General features: G+C 24.7%; 1 protein-coding gene across 2 annotated transcripts in view; it reads right to left on the reverse strand.

The window, feature by feature from the left end:
- LOC134822814 (prefoldin subunit 1-like) overlaps positions 1–13223 on the reverse strand; it is a 73455-nt gene that overhangs the window by 6348 nt on the left and 53884 nt on the right. For both annotated transcript variants that reach the window (XM_063834080.1, XM_063834079.1), the window contains one exon: positions 9319–9403. In XM_063834080.1, coding sequence (XP_063690150.1) covers positions 9319–9403 — 85 coding nt within the window. The remainder of the gene's footprint in view (positions 1–9318; positions 9404–13223) is intronic.

Here is a 13223-nt window from a genome sequence, read left to right on the forward strand (position 1 = left end):
TTTCTAATCATCTATTATTTCTAATCATCTATTATTTCTAATCATCTATTATTTCTAATCATCTATTATTTCTAATCATCTATTATTTCTAATCATCTATTATTTCTAATCATCTATTATTTCTAATCATCTATTATTTCTAATCATCTATTATTTCTAATCATCTATTATTTCTAATCATCTATTATTTCTAATCATCTATTATTTCTAATCATCTATTATTTCTAATCATCTATTATTTCTAATCATCTATTATTTCTAATCATCTATTGTTTCTAATCATCTATTATTTCTAATCATCTATTATTTCTAATCATCTATTATTTCTAATCATCTATTATTTCTAATCATCTATTATTTCTAATCATCTATTATTTCTAATCATCTATTATTTCTAATCATCTATTATTTCTAATCATCTATTATTTCTAATCATCTATTATTTCTAATCATCTATTATTTCTAATCATCTATTATTTCTAATCATCTATTGTTTCTAATCATCTATTATTTCTAATCATCTATTATTTCTAATCATCTATTATTTCTAATCATCTATTATTTCTAATCATCTATTGTTTCTAATCATCTATTATTTCTAATCATCTATTATTTCTAATCATCTATTATTTCTAATCATCTATTATTTCTAATCATCTATTATTTCTAATCATCTATTATTTCTAATCATCTATTATTTCTAATCATCTATTATTTCTAATCATCTATTATTTCTAATCATCTATTATTTCTAATCATCTATTATTTCTAATCATCTATTATTTCTAATCATCTATTATTTCTAATCATCTATTATTTCTAATCATCTATTGTTTCTAATCATCTATTATTTCTAATCATCTATTATTTCTAATCATCTATTATTTCTAATCATCTATTATTTCTAATCATCTATTATTTCTAATCATCTATTATTTCTAATCATCTATTATTTCTAATCATCTATTATTTCTAATCATCTATTGTTTCTAATCATCTATTATTTCTAATCATCTATTATTTCTAATCATCTATTATTTCTAATCATCTATTGTTTCTAATCATCTATTATTTCTAATCATCTATTATTTCTAATCATCTATTATTTCTAATCATCTATTATTTCTAATCATCTATTGTTTCTAATCATCTATTATTTCTAATCATCTATTATTTCTAATCATCTATTGTTTCTAATCATCTATTATTTCTAATCATCTATTATTTCTAATCATCTATTATTTCTAATCATCTATTATTTCTAATCATCTATTATTTCTAATCATCTATTGTTTCTAATCATCTATTATTTCTAATCATCTATTATTTCTAATCATCTATTATTTCTAATCATCTATTGTTTCTAATCATCTATTATTTCTAATCATCTATTATTTCTAATCATCTATTATTTCTAATCATCTATTGTTTCTAATCATCTATTATTTCTAATCATCTATTGTTTCTAATCATCTATTATTTCTAATCATCTATTATTTCTAATCATCTATTGTTTCTAATCATCTATTATTTCTAATCATCTATTATTTCTAATCATCTATTGTTTCTAATCATCTATTATTTCTAATCATCTATTATTTCTAATCATCTATTATTTCTAATCATCTATTATTTCTAATCATCTATTATTTCTAATCATCTATTATTTCTAATCATCTATTATTTCTAATCATCTATTATTTCTAATCATCTATTATTTCTAATCATCTATTATTTCTAATCATCTATTATTTCTAATCATCTATTATTTCTAATCATCTATTATTTCTAATCATCTATTGTTTCTAATCATCTATTATTTCTAATCATCTATTATTTCTAATCATCTATTATTTCTAATCATCTATTATTTCTAATCATCTATTATTTCTAATCATCTATTATTTCTAATCATCTATTATTTCTAATCATCTATTATTTCTAATCATCTATTATTTCTAATCATCTATTATTTCTAATCATCTATTGTTTCTAATCATCTATTATTTCTAATCATCTATTATTTCTAATCATCTATTATTTCTAATCATCTATTATTTCTAATCATCTATTATTTCTAATCATCTATTATTTCTAATCATCTATTATTTCTAATCATCTATTATTTCTAATCATCTATTGTTTCTAATCATCTATTATTTCTAATCATCTATTATTTCTAATCATCTATTATTTCTAATCATCTATTGTTTCTAATCATCTATTATTTCTAATCATCTATTGTTTCTAATCATCTATTATTTCTAATCATCTATTATTTCTAATCATCTATTATTTCTAATCATCTATTATTTCTAATCATCTATTATTTCTAATCATCTATTATTTCTAATCATCTATTGTTTCTAATCATCTATTATTTCTAATCATCTATTGTTTCTAATCATCTATTATTTCTAATCATCTATTATTTCTAATCATCTATTATTTCTAATCATCTATTATTTCTAATCATCTATTATTTCTAATCATCTATTATTTCTAATCATCTATTATTTCTAATCATCTATTGTTTCTAATCATCTATTATTTCTAATCATCTATTATTTCTAATCATCTATTATTTCTAATCATCTATTATTTCTAATCATCTATTATTTCTAATCATCTATTGTTTCTAATCATCTATTATTTCTAATCATCTATTATTTCTAATCATCTATTATTTCTAATCATCTATTGTTTCTAATCATCTATTATTTCTAATCATCTATTGTTTCTAATCATCTATTATTTCTAATCATCTATTATTTCTAATCATCTATTATTTCTAATCATCTATTATTTCTAATCATCTATTATTTCTAATCATCTATTATTTCTAATCATCTATTATTTCTAATCATCTATTATTTCTAATCATCTATTGTTTCTAATCATCTATTATTTCTAATCATCTATTATTTCTAATCATCTATTATTTCTAATCATCTATTATTTCTAATCATCTATTATTTCTAATCATCTATTGTTTCTAATCATCTATTATTTCTAATCATCTATTATTTCTAATCATCTATTATTTCTAATCATCTATTGTTTCTAATCATCTATTATTTCTAATCATCTATTATTTCTAATCATCTATTATTTCTAATCATCTATTATTTCTAATCATCTATTATTTCTAATCATCTATTATTTCTAATCATCTATTATTTCTAATCATCTATTATTTCTAATCATCTATTATTTCTAATCATCTATTATTTCTAATCATCTATTATTTCTAATCATCTATTATTTCTAATCATCTATTGTTTCTAATCATCTATTATTTCTAATCATCTATTGTTTCTAATCATCTATTATTTCTAATCATCTATTGTTTCTAATCATCTATTATTTCTAATCATCTATTATTTCTAATCATCTATTATTTCTAATCATCTATTATTTCTAATCATCTATTATTTCTAATCATCTATTGTTTCTAATCATCTATTATTTCTAATCATCTATTATTTCTAATCATCTATTATTTCTAATCATCTATTATTTCTAATCATCTATTATTTCTAATCATCTATTATTTCTAATCATCTATTATTTCTAATCATCTATTATTTCTAATCATCTATTATTTCTAATCATCTATTATTTCTAATCATCTATTATTTCTAATCATCTATTATTTCTAATCATCTATTATTTCTAATCATCTATTATTTCTAATCATCTATTATTTCTAATCATCTATTATTTCTAATCATCTATTATTTCTAATCATCTATTATTTCTAATCATCTATTATTTCTAATCATCTATTGTTTCTAATCATCTATTATTTCTAATCATCTATTATTTCTAATCATCTATTATTTCTAATCATCTATTGTTTCTAATCATCTATTATTTCTAATCATCTATTATTTCTAATCATCTATTATTTCTAATCATCTATTATTTCTAATCATCTATTATTTCTAATCATCTATTATTTCTAATCATCTATTATTTCTAATCATCTATTATTTCTAATCATCTATTATTTCTAATCATCTATTATTTCTAATCATCTATTGTTTCTAATCATCTATTATTTCTAATCATCTATTATTTCTAATCATCTATTATTTCTAATCATCTATTATTTCTAATCATCTATTATTTCTAATCATCTATTATTTCTAATCATCTATTATTTCTAATCATCTATTATTTCTAATCATCTATTGTTTCTAATCATCTATTATTTCTAATCATCTATTATTTCTAATCATCTATTATTTCTAATCATCTATTATTTCTAATCATCTATTATTTCTAATCATCTATTGTTTCTAATCATCTATTATTTCTAATCATCTATTATTTCTAATCATCTATTATTTCTAATCATCTATTATTTCTAATCATCTATTATTTCTAATCATCTATTATTTCTAATCATCTATTATTTCTAATCATCTATTATTTCTAATCATCTATTGTTTCTAATCATCTATTATTTCTAATCATCTATTATTTCTAATCATCTATTATTTCTAATCATCTATTGTTTCTAATCATCTATTATTTCTAATCATCTATTATTTCTAATCATCTATTATTTCTAATCATCTATTGTTTCTAATCATCTATTATTTCTAATCATCTATTGTTTCTAATCATCTATTATTTCTAATCATCTATTATTTCTAATCATCTATTATTTCTAATCATCTATTGTTTCTAATCATCTATTATTTCTAATCATCTATTATTTCTAATCATCTATTGTTTCTAATCATCTATTATTTCTAATCATCTATTGTTTCTAATCATCTATTATTTCTAATCATCTATTATTTCTAATCATCTATTATTTCTAATCATCTATTGTTTCTAATCATCTATTATTTCTAATCATCTATTATTTCTAATCATCTATTATTTCTAATCATCTATTATTTCTAATCATCTATTATTTCTAATCATCTATTATTTCTAATCATCTATTATTTCTAATCATCTATTATTTCTAATCATCTATTATTTCTAATCATCTATTATTTCTAATCATCTATTATTTCTAATCATCTATTATTTCTAATCATCTATTATTTCTAATCATCTATTATTTCTAATCATCTATTATTTCTAATCATCTATTATTTCTAATCATCTATTATTTCTAATCATCTATTATTTCTAATCATCTATTATTTCTAATCATCTATTATTTCTAATCATCTATTATTTCTAATCATCTATTATTTCTAATCATCTATTATTTCTAATCATCTATTATTTCTAATCATCGATTATTCTAATCATCTATTATTTCTAATCATCTATTATTTCTAATCATCTATTATTTCTAATCATCTATTATTTCTAATCATCTATTATTTCTAATCATCTATTGTTTCTAATCATCTATTATTTCTAATCATCTATTGTTTCTAATCATCTATTGTTTCTAATCATCTATTATTTCTAATCATCTATTATTTCTAATCATCTATTATTTCTAATCATCGATTATTTCTAATCATCTATTATTTCTAATCATCTATTATTTCTAATCATCTATTATTTCTAATCATCTATTATTTCTAATCATCTATTATTTCTAATCATCTATTATTTCTAATCTCTATTATTTCTAATCATCTATTATTTCTAATCATCTATTATTTCTAATCATCTATTATTTCTAATCATCTATTATTTCTAATCATCGATTATTTCTAATCATCTATTATTTCTAATCATCTATTATTTCTAATCATCTATTATTTCTAATCATCTATTATTTCTAATCATCTATTATTTCTAATCATCTATTGTTTCTAATCATCTATTGTTTCTAATCATCTATTGTTTCTAATCATCTATTATTTCTAATCATCTATTATTTCTAATCATCTATTGTTTCTAATCATCTATTATTTCTAATCATCTATTGTTTCTAATCATCTATTATTTCTAATCATCTATTATTTCTAATCATCTATTATTTCTAATCATCTATTATTTCTAATCATCTATTATTTCTAATCATCTATTATTTCTAATCATCTATTATTTCTAATCATCTATTATTTCTAATCATCTATTGTTTCTAATCATCTATTATTTCTAATCATCTATTATTTCTAATCATCTATTATTTCTAATCATCTATTGTTTCTAATCATCTATTATTTCTAATCATCTATTATTTCTAATCATCTATTATTTCTAATCATCTATTGTTTCTAATCATCTATTGTTTCTAATCATCTATTATTTCTAATCATCTATTATTTCTAATCATCTATTATTTCTAATCATCTATTATTTCTAATCATCTATTGTTTCTAATCATCTATTATTTCTAATCATCTATTATTTCTAATCATCTATTATTTCTAATCATCTATTGTTTCTAATCATCTATTATTTCTAATCATCTATTATTTCTAATCATCTATTATTTCTAATCATCTATTATTTCTAATCATCTATTATTTCTAATCATCTATTATTTCTAATCATCTATTATTTCTAATCATCTATTATTTCTAATCATCTATTATTTCTAATCATCTATTATTTCTAATCATCTATTGTTTCTAATCATCTATTATTTCTAATCATCTATTATTTCTAATCATCTATTATTTCTAATCATCTATTATTTCTAATCATCTATTATTTCTAATCATCTATTGTTTCTAATCATCTATTATTTCTAATCATCTATTATTTCTAATCATCTATTGTTTCTAATCATCTATTATTTCTAATCATCTATTATTTCTAATCATCTATTGTTTCTAATCATCTATTATTTCTAATCATCTATTATTTCTAATCATCTATTGTTTCTAATCATCTATTGTTTCTAATCATCTATTATTTCTAATCATCTATTGTTTCTAATCATCTATTATTTCTAATCATCTATTATTTCTAATCATCTATTATTTCTAATCATCTATTATTTCTAATCATCTATTATTTCTAATCATCTATTGTTTCTAATCATCTATTATTTCTAATCATCTATTATTTCTAATCATCTATTATTTCTAATCATCTATTATTTCTAATCATCTATTATTTCTAATCATCTATTATTTCTAATCATCTATTATTTCTAATCATCTATTATTTCTAATCATCTATTATTTCTAATCATCTATTATTTCTAATCATCTATTATTTCTAATCATCTATTATTTCTAATCATCTATTGTTTCTAATCATCTATTATTTCTAATCATCTATTATTTCTAATCATCTATTGTTTCTAATCATCTATTATTTCTAATCATCTATTGTTTCTAATCATCTATTATTTCTAATCATCTATTGTTTCTAATCATCTATTATTTCTAATCATCTATTGTTTCTAATCATCTATTGTTTCTAATCATCTATTATTTCTAATCATCTATTATTTCTAATCATCTATTGTTTCTAATCATCTATTATTTCTAATCATCTATTATTTCTAATCATCTATTATTTCTAATCATCTATTGTTTCTAATCATCTATTATTTCTAATCATCTATTATTTCTAATCATCTATTATTTCTAATCATCTATTATTTCTAATCATCTATTATTTCTAATCATCTATTATTTCTAATCATCTATTATTTCTAATCATCTATTATTTCTAATCATCTATTATTTCTAATCATCTATTATTTCTAATCATCTATTATTTCTAATCATCTATTATTTCTAATCATCTATTATTTCTAATCATCTATTATTTCTAATCATCGATTATTTCTAATCATCTATTATTTCTAATCATCTATTATTTCTAATCATCTATTATTTCTAATCATCTATTATTTCTAATCATCTATTATTTCTAATCATCTATTATTTCTAATCATCTATTATTTCTAATCATCTATTATTTCTAATCATCTATTATTTCTAATCATCGATTATTTCTAATCATCTATTATTTCTAATCATCTATTATTTCTAATCATCTATTATTTCTAATCATCTATTATTTCTAATCATCTATTATTTCTAATCATCTATTGTTTCTAATCATCTATTATTTCTAATCATCTATTGTTTCTAATCATCTATTGTTTCTAATCATCTATTATTTCTAATCATCTATTATTTCTAATCATCTATTATTTCTAATCATCGATTATTTCTAATCATCTATTATTTCTAATCATCTATTATTTCTAATCATCTATTATTTCTAATCATCTATTATTTCTAATCATCTATTATTTCTAATCATCTATTATTTCTAATCATCTATTATTTCTAATCATCTATTATTTCTAATCATCTATTATTTCTAATCATCGATTATTTCTAATCATCTATTATTTCTAATCATCTATTATTTCTAATCATCTATTATTTCTAATCATCTATTATTTCTAATCATCTATTATTTCTAATCATCTATTGTTTCTAATCATCTATTGTTTCTAATCATCTATTGTTTCTAATCATCTATTGTTTCTAATCATCTATTATTTCTAATCATCTATTATTTCTAATCATCTATTATTTCTAATCATCTATTGTTTCTAATCATCTATTATTTCTAATCATCTATTGTTTCTAATCATCTATTATTTCTAATCATCTATTATTTCTAATCATCTATTATTTCTAATCATCTATTATTTCTAATCATCTATTATTTCTAATCATCGATTATTTCTAATCATCTATTATTTCTAATCATCTATTATTTCTAATCATCTATTATTTCTAATCATCTATTATTTCTAATCATCTATTATTTCTAATCATCTATTATTTCTAATCATCTATTATTTCTAATCATCTATTATTTCTAATCATCTATTATTTCTAATCATCTATTATTTCTAATCATCTATTATTTCTAATCATCGATTAGTTGTTTAAGATAATAATATCTGATATCAGAATTTATGAATTAAAATTAAGATGTCTTTGGAATTAAGGGCCCATACGCTAAATCTGTCCAGCCTAAATGACTTCACAGGAAGTTTGAGAACACTAATATCTGTAATCGAGCATTTCTTGATTTAAAATCATCTTTCGGAAAAGAAATTTATTTGATTGAGTTATAGCCTCTCCAAATATTTTGTTCCGAAAAATAATTTCAAATCAGGATGCTCGATTACAGAAATTTATACAAAAATATTATTGATTGTTATGTTCCTGAAAATTTCCTGAAAATTTTCATATTCTAGAAATACAGCCTATTTGCCTCGGAATGATTTTATCCAACAGATGGCTGAAAAGTAAGGTTGTATAGATCTTGCTAGTATTTGCACGTAATATGTGAACGACCCCTTACATAATATGAGAGTGTAACTACTGATTAAATACCAACCTCAAGTTTCTGGATAGATTCCCTGCTCATAGCAGCGCGGTCTTTGAGCTGCTCCAAGATAGTATCCTGTGTCTCCAACACAAACCTAGAGGGAAAATCACTTTAAATAAATATGATGCTAAATTGTGATCTAACCGAAAAAAAACCTCAGTTAGAATTTAATAACGGTGGCATGATACAAGATAAGGATAGAGTCGCTGTGCATAAGGTTCATCCAGCAGTCCTGAAAGCTGAAGCCAGCCAAAAAAGTACCAACACGTAGATAAGTTGTTTCTCTCAACAGCTGGCAGGACGCAGACAAAAGTCCGTAATAGAATGGGCCCAAGTTGTTTGCGCAATAGTAGTCTTAAGGTACTTCTTGAGACTTTGAGAAAAGAAGGTTAATGATGAAACTTCACACTCGTGGTATCTTCTTGTGCCATGATGAGGCAGCTTTAATTGTACTATTGGACTTTAAAAACAGTCTGCAAGTACAACCATAACATTTGGGTCATGGCATGGACATGACTTTATTACACAAAATGGGACTTGAAGTTGAGCGCCATTTGCTTTTGGGAATCCCGATTTTCGGGAAATTCCCGGTTTTCGGGACTCCCGGGATTTTTGTTCGAGATTCCCGAATCCCGGGATTGATTTTTTTGATCGGGATTGACTTCAATACTTATACTGTGCATACATTCTAATTTCTATGCATTGTTTGACTATTGAGTATAGACGTAGTTGAATGCCGTTAATTTCTGTCTCTCTTAATTTTGAATTGATCTCGTGCCGTATTTAACATTTTCGTCAACTTATTTTTCTGTGACGGCGTGGCAAATGCGACGTAGAACTAGAAGGTAAACACTTCATTCCAGTATCAAGATTAACATAAACAAGGTAATAACGTTCCCAAAATTATGCTATACTAAAGATGTATTTACTTAAGTTTTACTAAATCAGCAGTCTAAAGCGATTTGGTAGTTGGTACTAAAGGGTGTCATAACTCATAGAGTTAACATAATATCGTTATCCAGATATGGTATAACAGTAAACTTCAAGGTTAGATATAACTTTAGAGTGAGATAATAACACCAACAAATGAGGAGCTCACCACAGATGGTATCCATGGCAACACGTTCGTCCACCTCAAGTACTTTTGATCGGGAGGAACATATCTTCTCAAAAAGTCTCTTATGTTCCTCTTAAACAGTATTAACTGCCGCTATTCCAAGTATTAGGCACATTAGTAAGCCGACAATATGGTCCCTCCATCTCAATCCCAAATTCCTCTCGTCCGATCCTGGCAATCCAATCACGTACCTCGCTTGGTATGTCAACTTGGGGCGTCTTACTCACAATCTTCCTACTGAGAGGAGAATTACGTTGGGAGTCCTTCTCAAGAGCAGTCAGCGCAAGAGAAGTCAACTCTTCTTTAATGCCCAGTTCAAACAAGAGGTTTTTGCAGAATTCCTCTCGGTGTTCTAAAAGCGATTCGTAGGAGTAGGCTCTCAACTTTCTCCCACTTTGGGATTCCAGATAGTAAGGATGAATTTGACATAGCATTGCAAATAGGAACTTTTTGTAAGTTCCTGTAACTTTGATCTTCTCCCATATTCTCCTGTACTTGGTTGGTAGCAGGTTTACTCCAAAATTCGCAGTATCCTTGAAGCGCCGCGCACCCATAACACGTGCCCAGGAGAATAAGCAGGGTATTAGTGATCTGTACATGTGTATTTCTGTAGCACCAGGAAGGGCTCTGTGAACAAGATGTATCAAACTTCCAGTGAAGATGCCGGAAATCTTTATAAAGTACCGCTGATCTGGTTTATTACAAAGTAGAAGGAATGTCGTCTTTATTAATTCCAGGTTTTCTTCACAGTGCAGTGGATGAGTATCATTCCGCTTGCTCATCATTATAGCAAGTACCGTCAGGGGAAAGGGTTCAGAAAGAATGTGAAACTGTTTAGTTTTGTGAACCATTGAAGCAATGAGCGTTGAACCACATCTTCCAATATTGTGTAGTATGGTTAAATTGCCACCTGAGCTGTGTGATTTGCTTTTCAGGTATTGGACAACTGTATCACGTGGAATAGTGATAACTTCAGTAGCATGGTCGTGGATGGTAAAGCTGTTGAACGGGTACAGATCTATGTCCGTGTAATCAACTCCTGGCCGGATCCGCACAAAATGGAATTCGTGGAATGTAAGCGAGTACAGCAGGACATCATTCTCCTCAATAACTTGGATACTTGCCAGCTCTTTAAACTTTAGGAGGTAGAAGTGGAGCCCGTTTGGTCTGCGAAACTGTTGCTTGAAATTCCAAACTACATGGTAGCACACAGCTACATCCTTATCTTTTATGTCTTCATCTTTTGGTCCGAACAGGAATGTGAAGAGTCTTTGCAAGATAGCTTGAACCACAAGTCCAAGGGGGTACAAGAGAAAATATTCCAGTGTGTCGTATACGTTTGGTATTATGATACTACTGAAAACGGGGGAGTGAAGGATTATTCATTCAGTCTTATATAGCGAACAAAAAATAACTGTATTGCTCATAATTTAGAATAATCTAATTATTCTCACAGTCAAACTAATAGCAACCAATAAAAACCAGCACCGAAAAACAATTTTAATGAAAATTATGAGATTGCACAAAATATAATTACCCGTACGTTAACTAATATCTTTTATTAGCGGTAAATCGGACTATTACTGTATTACAGTTACAAAGTGTTACTTAAAACCATAATTACATTGGTGCCGATAATATAATAGAAGTTACAATACGTGAGGCTTATTCTCATTGCGAGAACTTTCCGGTACCACGCAAATGGGCTAATATCATTTTGCGTGACCAAAACTTTTTTTTGCTCATTACTCCTCAGGGAAGCATTTTACCTTGCGTCATGGGGTGATTCGGAATCTAATAATACATCGATTGAAATTCACGCGTTTTATTATTCGCAAAATTAAACTCAATCTATTAAACACAATTTATTAAACATTCATAATTTATTCCAAACCGGCTCGGTATTCTAGGGCCTGTCGTGATATCATGGATCGCTTAGGTTCCACCAAGATCTGGTAGTCCTCATAATTCCGCGGCCTCTATGATGTAGTAGTAAACCCGCGGTGGGGTGGCATGTGTCAATAAAAATATTACAATCATTTATTATTATATCAATGTATCATTAAATATTTCAACAATATCAATAAGGTATGGTTGATCCTTCACACTTAATAAAATATATAAAAATAAAGTTAATCTACACTAAAGAATAAATAATCTATATTATATAAATCTATATTATATAAATGTAAGTATGTATCGTCATAATAACATAGAGGCCGTAAGGTAAATGCAACTGTCATTTCCCTCATGGAAGATCTCGGCGTGATATTAAGATCGAGACTTTTCACGAAATGTTCGGGCTCTTTAGATAACATTAACATATTCGGTGCTTATTACTTTATATTATATTTCTCACACTAATTTAACTTACTCAGGTAAGTTAGCGGGTTTCATAACATATTGCAGACGCGTAATTCACTTCATTCCCGAATAAATAATGTCGGAGGATCATAATAAATCTTATTCATTTTGTGTTGCTCGACCTTTTCTTGCTGTGTTAAATATTTTATTTACCTCAATTATTCAAGGAAAGGGAATTTGGGGTGGCGGATGATATTCCTTGAATTTTAAAATTAAATTGATGAAAAATATTGTTTTTTTGTCAGTAAATCACAAAACAGCACGGATCCATGGATCTGGTAAATGCTAAAATTATGGGTATTTAATAATTCCAACGCGACAATGATCAATCTTTTGTTACCTGGAAAAGAATCGCGTATAAAATGTATTTTTGTAGACAGCAAAGTTACATTATCTTATTTTATTAGTCTTATTTCACTGTGTTCTGAAAGTT

Source organism: Bolinopsis microptera, chromosome 11, assembly GCF_026151205.1.
Source record: "Bolinopsis microptera isolate Bmic1 chromosome 11, MBARI_Bmic_1.0, whole genome shotgun sequence".
In the NCBI taxonomy this organism is placed as follows: Eukaryota; Metazoa; Ctenophora; class Tentaculata; order Lobata; family Bolinopsidae; genus Bolinopsis; species Bolinopsis microptera.